The sequence below is a fragment of the Schistocerca piceifrons genome, chromosome 11 (genome assembly GCF_021461385.2).
Source record: "Schistocerca piceifrons isolate TAMUIC-IGC-003096 chromosome 11, iqSchPice1.1, whole genome shotgun sequence".
Taxonomy (NCBI): Eukaryota; Metazoa; Arthropoda; class Insecta; order Orthoptera; family Acrididae; genus Schistocerca; species Schistocerca piceifrons.
In genome coordinates this window covers 40,017,808-40,034,089 of record NC_060148.1, presented here as the reverse complement: position 1 = coordinate 40,034,089, position 16,282 = coordinate 40,017,808, and the positions used below count along the sequence as shown (strand labels likewise).

The following is a 16,282-nucleotide window of genomic DNA, read 5'->3' as shown; positions in this document are numbered from 1 at the left end:
ACGGATTGGTAGAGGCGGACCAATTCCGTGGCCTCCACGCTCTCCTGACCTCAACCCTCTCGACTATCATTTATGGGGGCATTTGAAAGCTCTCGTCTACGCAACCCCGGTACCAAATGTAGAGACTCTTCGTGCTCGTTTTGTGGACGGCTGTGATACAATACGCCATTCTCCAAGGTTGCATCAGCACATCAGGGATTCCGTGCGACGGAGGGTGGATGCACGTATCCTCCGTAACGGTGGACATTTTGAACATTTCCTGTAACAAAGTGTTTGAAGTCACGCTGGTACGTTCTGTTGCTGTGTGTTTCCATTCCACGATTAATGTGATTTGAAGAGAAGTAATAAAATGAGCTCTAACATGGAAAGTAAGCGTTTCTGGACACATATCCATGTAACATATTTTCTTTCTTTGTGTGTGAGGAATGTTTCCTAAAAGTTTGGCCGTACCTTTTCGTAACACCCTGTGTGTTTATGGCTCGTTTATAGTTTTGACTGGTGCAGTTCTTCAGACAATAGAACACTCGCTGCTGACAACTCTGTACAGCCTGTGCAGAGAGTGCTGTATTCCCCAGTTCTCACATCTAATTCTTTCAACCTTGTACACTAGCAACAAGTTGTTACAACCGTCATACATTATTTCAACCTTCAAGCAGTCCATACTTACGTGCAGTCATTAGTTCTGTTACACTGCGAGTGTTAACACGCCGTTATTTCAGTTTCGGCATCAAGACACTGAACAGAGGATACACCGGGAGTGTAGATGCTCGGCACAGAAAGAGAAATGGAAACAGAAGTGTGTGTAGTCTGTACCCAGATCACAGTACACCTCGTAACAAAAAGTAGCTTTGAGTTGTTCGGTCAGCTGGCACTGACAATAAGAGAGCTACAAATGGTGTCAACACGGCATAAGGAGAAGTTGAAGATGAGGAATAAGGGGAATAAGGAGCAACACCACAAACACTGTACGTAGTGTGCCGTACTACGACTCACTAAGTGCAACAATTTATTCACAATTTTTCATTTCTCATACTGTCATTCTGTATATATTGACACGTCTAAAACTGCAGATGTAGTCAAACATAACACTGTTGCAATATCAGCCCCATATTCTCATCTCTCAGTACACATTCTCTGGCCAAAACAGCACCTTAAAACTGACAGGGGACCTAGCACCCGGCAGTCCCCACTTTTGCAAACATCCCACGAGGAGCCGACACGAGCGTGTGGCATTGCATTAGTACTCGTGATCACGATGGAGGATATTCAAAGTCGACATTTCACACGTGTGAAGTACCTACGGGTGTGAAGTATCAGTCAGCGTAATCCAGAGCTGACATTCCCTTCACCCTCCACAGTGCACGTCTGCTACAGTATACAACTGAGTGCAACTTTTAAGGAATATCAAATGAAATATACCAGGCTCTGACGAGGACAATACGGTTTGCAGTCAAATTGTGTATACGAGACATCCAGTAAAGTGGTGCCGTAAGCACTCGTACACCCTAAACCCACCTTACAAGAGGACAAACCGGCCACGTACCGACACGGCAGTGTAACCGGTTTCACACAATTTTAGGCTTTCCCTTCACATTTCCTTCTCCCTTTTGAACTGTGGCCCAGAATACATATTATAATTTGGTGTCTTCCTTCCTCCGAGACTCCCAGGAATGAGGTGTGCTGTGTAAAACACTGCACTGGATCCTGGAGGCACAGGCATCAAATCTCAGTACAACCCAGACACCAGCTGCAGTGTATACGCCCTGTGCAACTACGATGCTCCTCCCGAGGACAGCTGGCAAAATTTCTGTTTCAGATTACTGTTTAAGCAGCTTGGCTTATTAGTAACTACCACATAACATGCAACACTCAATAAGCTATATATACAGCTGACACTAAAATAGAAAAACTTAAATTTCTCGAAATAAAACCCTCTAGTTGCCAGTGGAGGCAAGTACAGTTTTATACTTTGTTTCACGATCACGTCCTCCACACCACCATCTGACATCCACAAAAATGACGACTGCCAAATCTAAACGAGTTGTACGTCCAAAATTATCAACCTATTACTTACTACAGTTTTATTTCGAGAAACTGAGAATCGACACGAAACTTTGATCGATCTCTTCCGTGCACATTGCAAAACAAGTAATCGGCAATAAGTCCCACTCGATAGCAATTGACAGTCTCGCAACTTTTTCAAATGATATCCTCTTTGTTATTACTTAACAGAATGCTCCCGTTACTCGACTACGAGCTTTACACGAGACAGAGTAAAGAGAAACTGAAATGCATATTGTACCAGTATCAGCTACTATAAAATAAAATCTTTATTATTGCTATCAGTACAGGTTATGAAAAAAAGATTGAGATGCAAGAAGCTTTTGCAATTGCAGAGTTTCTGTCAATAGGTACATACCATACAGTGCAAAATATATGCAAATAGAAACATCTCATAGCAATGTGCAAACGTTGAAGAAATATACAGAAGTCGTGCGTGTAATTCCTTTTAATTACCGACACGTAGGTCTTCTGAAAAAAATAGCTGAGGCTGATACAATACGATTTTCTGCAGGTATGTACAAGTGGTAAAACATAACAGTAACAGCTCGCCAACTTCGTGCCTTCCGGTGCCTCTGCCAGAGTCCACTACGCACACACCTGTGCAACTTCCGGCGCGTGTTACAGAAGAACAGCTCGTCGCAGATCTCCCGACCGCGCCGACTTGCCGGTGTGCGAGCATGCTCGCACGCACAGATGCACCTATCCGAATAACTTACTGCGAATGTGGCAGGTGAACAGCCGCTCCTCCGTGTGTACGCGGACGCGGTTTCGCAGGTAGCCGGACTGCCGCGTTACAGCGGTCGGGCCGATCCACACGTGGTGCGAGGACACTCTCCCGCACACGTCGCAGCTGTAGCTCTTCCCCCTCGTCCCGCCTTTCGTCCTCTTTCGAGTCGTAAGAGAGGGTGAAAGATTTCCCACACTGGCCACGAGTGTGCAGTCCGGCTCGGTGCGTGTAGCAGTGTGCCGCCTCGAATAACCGGCTCGGCCAGAACCTCCGCCACGAGCGTCGCGGAACTGTCCGGAGGCTTCGGCACGGACCTTCCGGTAGCCGAACACCGCGTGCCGTCACGAGAGGACGAGACGCCGTGCCGGGATCTCCGTACCCTGACCTCCTTACCGACTTCACACACTGCAGCTTCAGTGGCACTTAACGAGTCGTCCAGAGAAAACTGTGGACATCTGAAATACAAACAAAAAGGAAATTTCAATAGGCGCTACATCAAATTTGCTAGATGCCTCTTATTCTACGCAAGTAATTGTTGTCCCAGTGCAGAATTAGATGTCATAAAATAAATTTCGCACATTGGCACTACAGAGCACAATTTACAATAACCCTGATCTAGACACCTGTAGCTATTCTAGGATTCACTCATTTGCATCTATTTCTACAAACTAATGAAGTGCATGGCAGTACTGTTTATATTTTATTATGATTTTTCCTATCCCTTTTGTGCACGAAACATGACAGGAATGACTCCTCAAATTCCTGTTTTGCACTGTAATTTTGTCTCGTCTTCACAGTCCGTGCAGAAGCACGTGTAGTGGTTTGTAGTGGATACCGAGGTGCCCAAGTTGAAATCTTTTCTGCCACGTTACAGCGGTCGGGCCGATCCACACGTGGTGCGAGGACACTCTCCCGCACATGTCGCAGCTGTAGCTCTTCCCCCTCGTCCCGCCTTTCGTTGTTAGTAAACTTTCTCAGTATACTATAGTTTGTACGGATCTTCCGTTGTCTCCCTGTTCAGATGTTTCTTCAGCTCTGTTATGCTCTCTGACGGATCAAACAAACTTGTGACCAATTGCGCCGGTATTCTTTCTACATGTAGTATCACCTCTCAGTCGAATTTGGTACAGGTCCCACACACTTTAGCATATTTCAGGACAGGTCACAAGTGTTTCGCTGTCAGTCTCCTTCGTAGACTGACGTCACCATCCCCGTATCCGACCGATAAAGTGAAGCCTGACACCGAGTCCAGCTTTCACACTCTACAGAGTACACTCTTATAGGGGTCGAGCAACACACAATTTCTTTACACGATCGGTATCTGTTGCTCGTATGGCATGTGTTAGAGGGTTCTGGGTGTTGGGAAGCACAGCTGCACAACTGACAGGTACAGGTACTTGCTAGTTCCCTGTTAATCCCTTTCCACACAGTGGTTTCAGGCCGCAGAGGTCCAATGTCCAGTAGATAATATCAGATTAGAATGACGGATAACGTTCTCCGAGAAGTTGGAAGCCGTCGATTTGGTGTGACTTCTTCTAAACACACAGGCTATAAGCATATTTTATACATCTGAGTGGAAGAAAAGTGTTTGGAGAAAATTGTGGATAGAACTTCTGCGTATTCAATGGCAGCTTGCTGTAAATGTGAAAAATGAGAGTTAATCCGGACGAGTACGAAAAACAGTACTATAATATTCCAATACAGTATTTTCGGTGTGCTGCTTTACAAAGGCACACACAATACGTAGGTGTAATGTCGCAAAGTGAACCCGTATTTGTGAGGAACTAAAGATCACTCCTACAGGACAACAGTAAACAGGGCTTGAAAGAAAGCATATACTCTTTCTTCCCTCACTACATTTGTGGACAGAACAGCAAAGGGCACAGCTAGTGGGGATACACGGTACCCTCTGCCGTGCACCATACGATGGCTTGCAGATTACGTATGCAGATGTAGGACAATCACAAGCACACCCTATCCACTGCGTGCACTCACTGTGCGCTTAAGCCGAGCAGCTGGCTGTAGCCTTGAGGCCGTATATAAGTATTTTGAATTCCTGCGTCTGTGAGGTAAGATCGTGTCTCTTGCTGTCCCTCTACTGAAAATGGTTTTATGTACAATGGCTAACACTTTTGTATTTCAATAGGATTTTTGGATTTGTGTTTGCTCTTGTCCATATATTATGATCTTAAGCAAGACATCCAGGGGAAAAAACTCTTATATGTGTGGACTATTTCACAGTTTGCAGGCCTCCAGAAAGGATACTAATCAGTTAGAAAAGGTAGCACATTTGTCTTTTGAAACACGGGGCTTAGAAGCAACAAATTTTTATCAAGATTTTTGTGATTTAATTTCAATTAACTCCCTCTTCCATCTTCATCATGCCATATCCCATTAGCCGCTGCGCCCCCTTCCTTTTCAGCTGCCTCCCAGCAACCTTCTCTGACTAACTGCAGTATAATTTATAAAGTGCCCCATAATAAAATGGTGATAAGATTTCAAAGTGGTAAAAAGTTTAGCAACTTACTTTAAATATCCACAAATGTAAAACTGGGTGCTTCACAAAACACTAAAATAGAGTATCCTATAACTCCAATATTAATGACTCAACTGTAATGAGAAAACTTATACAAATACTTGGGTGTAAATCTGTAAGGATTCAAAGAGGGTCAGTTGTAGATAAAGCAGGTGGTAGCCATCACTTTCCTTGCAGAATAATGGGAAAAACCATCAAAACAAACGACATTGGCTGCAAAAGACTTGTGCAATGTAAACCAGACTATTGCTGAAGTATGTGAGATCTAAACCACATGAGACTAATTGGGGACAATTGAAAGAAAAACAGCACTCGGTCACAATTTTTAACAAATTAACCTGGTTTCACCACTTCTAGGAGTGTCTTCTTCAGAATTTAAAACAAAGAATGGGCTATATTCTATAACATGGTCACAGAATAATGACTAAAAATGTACGATAGGGTAAAAGTACGGAATCATCGTAAAAGACTAACAGTACTTATATGTCATTTATAAAATAATAAATATGCCAAAAGGACATTAGTCACAAAGATATTTAAGATAAAGAAAACTGTGATGGCGAGCTACTAAGGGATGCGTACAGCAGGTTGCAAAACGGACTGAGGTGCCCACATTAAATGCAACCAGGTGAACACGGCACTGCAACGAGCGCGCCATCTGGTAGCCGTAACACAATTAGGCTACTTCACATTGAAATATAGGCAGAAATGGTTATAAATAAACAGTAATTGATACATAATGGAAAGCAATGTTCGTTTGATAGTAGCATATGACATAACATTTTGTCTACATCAAAGCTTATAACAGTAAGGTAAAACATGAAAAAATCATTATGAAAATGTAGATAGGACTGAACGACAACTTGTAGAAAGCAATATTGACGTGAAATGCAGCCAAGAAACATTTGATAATTGAAAATATAGGACTACCTTAGAAGGAAAAGAACATTTCAGCAACCTGCACAAGGAGACCCGAAGTCAGATATCGAGTAACGTCTTTATACTGTTGAAAAATTTTTGTTCCTTAGCTGCAGCTGTTCATTAAGGACGAGGCTATCTTTTCGAGCAAAATGCTTGAAAATCTCCTATTCTTCTAGAATATCTAGTCTACCCCTTTCTTTTCGGTGTGCAAAATGTTGCTATCACAGATGGCTTTGGGTGAATGACCCGTAATTAGAAGATGGTCGGCAAAAGATGAATTTTGGGGGCTAGTGCCATTTTTTCTTAGCAGGTGTTCTTCACAGTTTTCTTTATCTTAAATATCTTTGTGACCAATGCCCTTTTGGCATATTTATTATTTTATAAATGACATATAAGTACTGTCAGTCTTTTACAATGATTCCGTACTTATACCCTATCGTACATTTTTAGTCATTATTCTGTGACCATGTTATAGAATATAGCCCATTCTTTGTTTTAAATTCTGAAGAAGACACTCCTAGCAGTGTCAAAACCAGGTTAATTTGTTAAAAATAGTGACCGAAGGCTGTTTTTCTTTCAATTGGAACTATTCACGGTCTCTGAATGTGCAGCCATGTACAAAAAACTAATTGGGGATAACAAACGTGTACAACAAAGGGCAGCACAAATGGCCGCAAGACTTTCTGACCCGTGAAGATGCTGGAAGACAGACAGTAACGACCACACTAAAAATGTGCTTATTAAGTTTTGAGAACCTACTTTAAATAAGGAATGTACAACCCGCACATTTTTTTTCCCATAGGGATTGTGAACCAAGATGAGACTAATTACAGTGTGGACAACTGAAACAGAGGCAAGGCCCTAAACATGCTTGCAAGATTACACGTAGTTCCAGTTGCGATATGCCATTGGCTGTGGTGGTTGTCTCAAACACAAATATTAGAGCAATAAAACTTACTCAGTTTTGCAATGAACATGTAGTGTTAGTTGAAATACTATTACCACACAGTAGTTTGTTTTTGGTTAAAAAGTATTATCACTATAGACATGACATTCGAGTGTACTTACTGCAACTGGAAGCTATATTATGGGCCCCAGAAGGAAAGCAGGAGAAAGTGATTGGGCAAGACTCAATATCAAAAGTGGGCAAAAAATTATAATAGGATCCTATCAACCATCAGATTCTCCTTCTGATATTACCTCAAAACTTTAGAGAAAATCTCAGTTTGCTAGTACATAAGTTCCCTAATGATACTGCTATCATTGGAGGAGACTTTAACAATCCAACAGTCAGTTGGGATGATTACAGTTTTGTTAGTGTCAAGTGTGAAAACATCCTGTGAAACACTGTTAAATGCCTTCTCTGCCAACTACATAGAACAGACATAGTTCACAACCTCACTCATGATGGAAAATATTGGATTTAATGGCAACAAATAGATCTGACACCTCTGAGGATATTTACACTGAAACTGGTATCAGTTGTGACAACAATGATCACCAAAGTACAAAGGACCACAAGCAGAAAGATGTGTATGTTCAGTAAACTATATAAAAAGATTAGTGTCATGTCTTCATGAGGAATCTGAAACATTCAGCACAGGGCAGGACCATGTAGAGGAACTCTGGCTCCTCCTACAGAAACAAAAATTACTGCATACAGGGTGTATACGTGGACAAGGAAAAAAAATTCCCGGATTTTTCCCGGATCTCTCGGTTAAAACTACACTTTCTCCCGGGTGAAAATACACTTTTTCCGTGTTAAGTGATAGTATACTTTCCCTCTGAACTGTAAAATTGATTAATCATTTGAATGGTTATGGTTTTATACAGTGGTTTATAATTTCCCGGCACTTTAGAAAACGAAACTCAGGTGAAAAAAAAAACCACACACACACACACACACACACACACACACACACACACACACACACACACACCACATTTTGGAAAGTTCTTTGATGTGCGGCAACAAATACACTGCATATTTTCGTAGTACGAAAGCACAAATTCTAATTTCACCAAAGACCTCATGTTACTTTCCGAAGAATTGAAATGGACATTGCAATGTGCTTTTGTAAGCAGTCATAGCTCATGTCACGTGATCTCGCAAGCCGATGACAACGGATATTAAAAACATAGGACACGTGATGTAGTCAGCCAATAGCAGCATCACTGTTAATTAGGGCAAAAACAGGAACAGAAAAAGTTAATGGTTTAAATCAATATACATAGTGTTGCAACAGGAAAAAGCAAAGTTTTCATATAAAATATTTGTCGTGAAGATTAATAAGCTACAAGAGAAGCTAAGCTTTCACATATAGTGTTTATTTTTTTGTGCGTTTGCACATGCGTATGCCCAGATTCCCAACGAAGTAGGCCTCGATCTGATATTAAGCTTTTCAGTGCGGTTTTCGGGATGTAAATTTTCTTGGAGTACCAGCACTGTATTGTCTCATGTTTGGTTCTTTATTATGGCATAATGCCATACGTGCTAGAAGATGAAAACGTGCACTTGAAATGGAGAGAACAGTTGAAACTAGCCAATATTGTGGAATTAAACACTTCATTTCAAACAAACTAGCTGCCTCAGCGGAAAAGATAAATAAAAGCCGAATTTCTTTAGCAAAGCGACAAAATTAACTTCATTGCTCTGCAAGGCGATTAATGCTTGACTTACAGAAAAGTGAAAATTATATAAAACTCTGAAACCAATAACATATTTTAGCCTTCCATAATTAAGTGAACGTATTTTAATTCACATGATAGCTCCCAGCCACAGAAATCACTTTTTTTCATTTGACGTGAGAGCAGTAAATGTAGAGGAAACAGCAAAATCACTAAACGTAAACACAAATCACGTTCCCTTTTGTCTGCAGGAAAGTTTATTTTTAGATGCGACAAGGATTCCCCTGGCAGGGACATCACATACACTACGCACGCATTCAGAAATCAACTTATGATTCATTCAGAAATCAATTTAGAATGTGATAAAAAATGTTGAAAAAGCAATAGTGATGAGCTTCAAAATCATTTGAATAATCGACAGATCAACATGAGCCAGATGCTAGGCGCTTTGTGAAACAAGGTTCCCCCCCCCCCCCCTCAACAATACGAATTTGCCCCCCTCGCCACCGAAATTGCCACCCGGTGCAGGTACTCCGGTTTGCTGCGTAGACAACCAACAGCAACATTTCTGTAGCCAGAAGCGGGAGAAGGTACTGCTCGACGCGTCTAAACTACACATGCGCATGATTCCGCTCGTAACTGCTTAGAGGAATCAAATGTAAACAGTTGTGATGTCATATTCATCGGAAGTATTTTGTTGTTACGAAGCATTGCATAGTCTGCCTAAAGCCTTTCACACATATTGCTGTTGGCAGACATTTGTATGAGCACTGTGATATGACGCATTTCCTTTGAAATTTAAGTTTTATGCTCTCGTTCATATTTTGTTGCTGCAGTATTATTCTGCAGTAGCGGGATACAGTAATATCCTTTGTCAGAGTATCGGTTCTTACCAGTCAAAATAACAAAAAATTAACTGAAAAATAAAACAATAAAAAATTCCCGGAATTCTAAAAAATTCCCGGGTTTTTCTCAGTTTTCTCCCAGATGAAAAAATTCCTGGGTCTTTCCCGGATCTCCCGGTTGTCCCAGGTCATATACACCCTGTGCATAAATGGTGTACAACAAAATGTAGGGCTGAATGAAATATGTTTGGTTGTCAAGAGAGGAAGGCATGATGTCTTCAATGACTACAATACCAGAATATTGCCAAATGATCTTCCACAAAACCCAAGAAATTCTGGTTGTATGTAAAGGCTGTTGATGGTACCAAAGTTAGTGCCCAATCCCTAGCGAATGAGACAGGAAGTGAAACTGATGGTAGCAAAGCAAAAGCTGAAATGCTAACTCCCATTTTCAAATGTTCCTTTAGAAAGGAAAATCCAGGATAATTGGCCCAATTTAATCCTCATACCACTGAAAGGATGAATGAAACAAGTATTAGTGTCAGTGGTGTCGAGCAACAGCTGAAGTCATTAAACTCTAACAAAGCTCCGGGGTGCGATGCAATCCCTATCGTCAGATTCTATATCGAAGTTGTGGCTGAATTAGCTGCTGTTCTAACTAAAATCTATCGTACATCCCCCTAACAAGAAACTGTGCCAGTTGTTGGAAAAAGAGCACAATGTTACACCCATCTACAAGAAAGGTAGTAGAAGTGATCCACTAAACTGCCGACCAATATCCTTGACATCAATTTGCTGGGTAATCTTAGAACATATTCTGAGCTCAAACATAAAAAGGTATATCAAACACACTGACCACCTCTATGCCAACCAGCACAGATTCCAAAAACATCTATCAAGCGAAATCCGGGTCACACTTTTCTCACATGCCATACTGAAAGCTTTGGAGAATGGCAGTCATGTTGATGCAGTATTTCTTGATTTCTGAAAACCATTTGACTCAGTACCATACCTACACTTACTGTGAAAAGTGCGATGGCGAGGGACATCAAGCGAAATTTGTGACTCGACATAGTAGGGATATTCATTTCATTATCTCTGATGGATAGACATCAATATATGTAGAATTAATAACTTTGTTTGTTCCCCAGAAAGTTTGTCGTTATTTATTGTGCAAGTTGTATATTAATGACCTTGCAGACAATATTTATAATAACTTCATGCTTTTTGTAGATGATCCAGGTATCTACAATGAATTACTGTCTGAAAGAAGCGGCATAAATATTCAGTTAGATCTTGACAAGATTTCAAAGTCGTAGAAAGACTGGCAACTTTCTTTAAATGTAAAATTCTGCACTTGACAAAATGAAATATGTGTATCTAATGACTATAATATCAATGATTACAGTTGGAATTGGCCAACTATTATAAATACCTGGGTGTAACACTTTGTAGGGATATGAAGTAGAATGATCACATATGCTCAGTCATAGATGAAGCAGGTAGCAGACTTCGGTATATTGGTAGAATACTGGGGAAGTGTAATCGGTCTACAAAGGAGGTTGCTTACAAATCACTCATTCAATACAGTCTAGAATACTGCTCAAGTGTGTGGGACACGTTCCAAATAGCACTAGCAGGGAATATTGGGTATATGCAGAAAAGATATCATAAATGGTCACAGGTTTGTTTGTTCTGCGGGAGAATGTCACAGAGATACTAAAGAAACTCAACTGGCAGACTCTTCAAGACAAGACAAACTAATACAAGGAAGCCTACTTACAAAGTTTTAAGAACCAGCTTCAAATCATTACTCTAGGAATATAGTATAGAGTTTGCCAGAAAAATGTGTACACTCTGTCAGGCTCTACTGAGATACCAATATTGTCATTCAATTTGAGTTATGAGTGTGTTGTAGTATGGTCTTTGGCTCAACAGATGTTAGTACTTTCATCTCGGGATTGGGGAAACGAGATGGCTGGACCACGCTTGACATTCGAGCAGCGAAAATGTATTGTTAAGTGGTTTTTCAAGTTTGATAATGCCGTTGTGCAACGTCAGTGGAGACGAGACTTCGAAACAGAACCACTAAATCTCCTAACAAATGTATCATCGAAAAGTTTGAATTGCATGGAACGATTTGTGACATTCATTCACAAAGGTAGATCAGGAAGACAGCATACAGCTACAAGTCCTGCTTCATCAGCTCTCGTGTTCGAAACGTCTGTTAATTCTCCACAGAAGTCTGTTACGCAATGTGCACATAAAGTGGGGGTTATCACTACAAGTGTATGAAGACTTCTGAAAGCTGCAAAGTAGGAAGTTTACATTCTACGATTACTGCACACGATTAATGATGACGAGCCCAATTGCCGAATGCAGTTTTCTGAACGGTATCAGCAAATGGTAACTGATGACGAACAATTTGTGATGAAGGTAGTGTGCAGTGACGAGGCACAATTTAAACTTTACAGAACCGTGGATCGGCATAACAGTGTGTACTGGGCACTGACAAATCCGCATGTTTATGTGGATAAAGCAGTTGATCTACCACGTGTGTTGTGGACTGTCATCTAGGGGCTTAGTAGGATCCTTTTTCTTTGATGCTACTGTCACTGGAGAAGTGTACCTGGAAATGTTATGCACACCAACTTTGGCAGGTATACGTGCACTTCATGAAGCTGATGAAGAGGTCTTCTACCAACATGACGGGGCACCACCACTCTACCACCTAGCCGTACGAGCTTTCCTGGATGACAATTTTCTGGGGGCACGGGATTGGACGGAAGAGGGCCCACTGAGTTCCCTCCACGGTCACCAGATCTAGCACCTACGGACTTTTCCTTGTGGGGAACTGTGAAGATAACATCTGTCGACGTAAACTACGCACGCTGGAGGAACTTTGGCAGGGGATTACAGCAATATGTGCAGCACTGTAACACTGACTGACGTCGTTGCGGCGACCGCTCGTCTTTCTGTTGTGTGTATAGCTGACAATGGTGAACATTTTGAACATTTAAAGTAACCGTGTCCTAAACTGAAAGTTGTACAACATGTGTGATCAATTATTAAATGTAAAATACACACATAACTAATACTTTTCATTCCTTAAAGTGTGTATAAATTTTTCTGGTGGACACTGTACAATCATGTATCTCCCATAGGAACTGTGAGATGAGATCATACTAATTACAGCATGGACTGATGTGTTCAAAGCAACCATTCTTCCAACTTTCCACATGTGAATCAAAGGCAAGAAATGCTACATGAGAGTCTCAAGTACCCTCTGCCTTTCACTTCACCATGCTTTGCTCGGTATATTAAGATATAAACAACAGTCAACGTGCATTTACATGTAATGAATTCAACTTATGATTCCATCCACATAATGTATTTTGGGAGAAAATACCTTTGTGACTTTTCTGTCGCAATGGGGGTTAAGGAACTTGAGATGTAAAACTGAACTGTAAATCAAACCATTTCAGAGCTGCCATTAGCACATTTTCAAAATATTTTATCCTACTTTGCTTTCATAATCTTTTTGAAAATTAATGGAGCAATTCTCGGTGCAATCTACAGGGTTCATTTTACCAGAGCTCGTAAAATGATGCCTTCAGCCTAGTCTCGTGAGCACAGAGCAGTGTTTTTGACGCTTTGCCTCCTCTTTTCCCACGCAAAAGGAGCATAGTTTGTCACTCAGTGGTAGCTGTAAGCTGACAGAGGAGTGAGACGCCAGTGAAACACTGACAACTAACATTCATTTATTACAGTTACTGAGATTAGAAAAACTGCCAATGTCGGCAGCAAACAGCCTATACATTTAATTATCAACTAAAGCCTGGTAGCAGTAACACACAGATCTGAAGGAAAGTAATGACATTTTTATGACATACTCGCTGATTCATTTTATTTTTCATCTGATATTTTGACCATGACCATACACCTTTCAGCTATCTTCCAAGTGAACTAATGGATACCGGGAAGTTGTCATCAAAAATAGGGCACACACAGTTTGAATTTAATGTGATATTTCGCTCTCTACCACAGACAGCAGCACTTTCAGGTTCAATTAAGGTTGAACAATGCTCCACACAGCTGAGCAGATTACGCCTACAGTCTACAGACATGTATGCAGTGCTGAACGTACACCCGCCTTTTACTGCACAATTAATCAGCTGTGAGAAAGCACGATCAACACTGTTCACTACACTGTACGATAGTGTGTAAATTCCACTGTCGAGTATCATTCTGAGACTGTGATGAAGCACGCACTCTTAATGCATTTAGCAAAGGATGTTTGTTAATAGACAGGGCTGTTTCATTCTGGATGAAGTGGGGAATTTGGTCCTTTCCTCTATTAACCCGCAATAACATTGCTACAGTGCAGATCCTATCTATGCGTCAATATCCCAGCACAGTAAGAGTGACTGATGGCAGATTCAGTTTGTACAAAGCTATTTGCCATTGAATGACATATCGCCTGTGTTTACAATAATACCTGTGACTGCTGTAGCTTCAGTGTCAGTTCAGAATATGGTCGAAATAATAGTTGGAGAAAAGGAGTTTCTCTAGTCACATGCTTGAAATACTATGAATCTGAGGGAAACTACACTCCTGGAAATTGAAATAAGAACACCGTGAATTCATTGTCCCAGGAAGGGGAAACTTTATTGACACATTCCTGGGGTCAGATACATCACATGATCACACTGACAGAACCACAGGCACATAGACACAGGCAACAGAGCATGCACAATGTCGGCACTAGTACAGTGTATATCCACCTTTCGCAGCAATGCAGGCTGCTATTCTCCCATGGAGACGATCGTAGAGATGCTGGATGTAGTCCTGTGGAACGGCTTGCCATGCCATTTCCACCTGGCGCCTCAGTTGGACCAGTGTTCGTGCTGGACGTGCAGACCGCGTGAGACGACGCTTCATCCAGTCCCAAACATGCTCAATGGGGGACAGATCCGGAGATCTTGCTGGCCAGGGTAGTTGACTTACACCTTCTAGAGCACGTTGGGTGGCACGGGATACATGCGGACGTACATTGTCCTGTTGGAACAGCAAGTTCCCTTGCCGGTCTAGGAATGGTAGAACAATGGGTTCGATGACGGTTTGGATGTACCGTGCACTATTCAGTGTCCCCTCGACGATCACCAGTGGTGTACGGCCAGTGTAGGAGATCGCTCCCCACACCATAATGCCGGGTGTTGGCCCTGTGTGCCTCGGTCGTATGCAGTTCTGATTGTGGCGCTCACCTGCACGGCGCCAAACACGCATACGACCATCATTGTCACCAAGGCAGAAGCGACTCTCATCGCTGAAGACGACACGTCTCCATTCGTCCCTCCATTCACGCCTGTCGCGACACCACTGGAGGCGGGCTGCACGATGTTGGGGCGTGAGCGGAAGACGGCCTAACGGTGTGCGGGACCGTAGCCCAGCTTCATGGAGACGGTTGCGAATGGTCGTCGCCGATACCCCAGGAGCAACAGTGTCCCTAATTTGCTGGGAAGTGGCGGTGCGGTCCCCTACGGCACTGCGTAGGATCCTACGGTCTTGGCGTGCATCCGTGCGTCGCTGCGGTCCGGTCCCAGGTCGACGGGCACGTGCACCTTCCGCCGACCACTGGCGACAACATCGATGTACTGTGGAGACCTCACGCCCCACGTGTTGAGCAATTCGGCGGTACGTCCACCCGGCCTCCCGCATGCCCACTATACGCCCTCGCTCAAAGTCCGTCAACTGCACATACGGTTCACGTCCACGCTGTCGCGGCATGCTACCAGTGTTAAAGACTGCGATGGAGCTCTGTATGCCACGGCAAACTGGCTGACACTGACGGCGGCAGTGCACAAATGCTGCGCAGCTAGCGACATTCGACGGCCAACACCGCAGTTCCTGGTGTGTCCGCTGTGCCGTGCGTGTGATCATTGCTTGTACAGCCCTCTCGCAGTGTCCGGAGCAAGTATGGTGGGTCTGACACACCGGTGTCAATGTGTTCTTTTTTCCATTTCCAGGAGTGTATTTGCTTATTCACAAGGGCACCAGGTATATAAGTTAGAAAAACTGGTGACTACACAGTCAAAATGGTGTGAACTGTTGAAGTTAGGAGTGTGCACCATCCTAGGCTGAGCTAAGCCATTCATCATTCAGACAACCTCACAAAAACACATGTGTCAGGTTGTACTTTATCAAATAGTAATGTGTAAGGCAGTGAGTGTGTGTGTGTGTGTGTGTGTGTGTGTGTGTGTGTGTGTGTGTGTGTGTGTGTGTGTGTGTGTGTGTGAGAGAGAGAGAGAGAGAGAGAGAGAGAGAGAGAGAGAGAGTGCAATGTACTCATCAAGGTAATGATGGACTTAAAAGTAGTTCGGAAGTGAGATTAAAATTCAGGGTAAGAGGATATCAATTATGATAATTGCTGATGGCATTGCTCTGTTCAGTTTTGTGCACAATAATTACATAAACTGTTCGATGAAATAAACAGTAATAACCACACAACACGCAAAGAGTAAACCACAGAAAGGCTAAGTTGTGAGAAGCAGCAGAAATGTG

General features: G+C 42.4%; 1 protein-coding gene across 1 annotated transcript in view; it reads right to left on the bottom strand.

Annotated features, from left to right (window-relative positions):
* Positions 1 to 2,464: 2,464 nt before the first annotated feature.
* LOC124720308 overlaps positions 2,465 to 16,282 on the bottom strand; it is a 40,947-nt gene continuing 27,129 nt past the window's right edge. Inside the window, exon 5 of the mRNA XM_047245616.1 lies at positions 2,465 to 3,246. Within this exon, the coding sequence (XP_047101572.1) occupies positions 2,856 to 3,246 (391 nt within the window). The 3' untranslated portion in view covers positions 2,465 to 2,855. The remainder of the gene's footprint in view (positions 3,247 to 16,282) is intronic.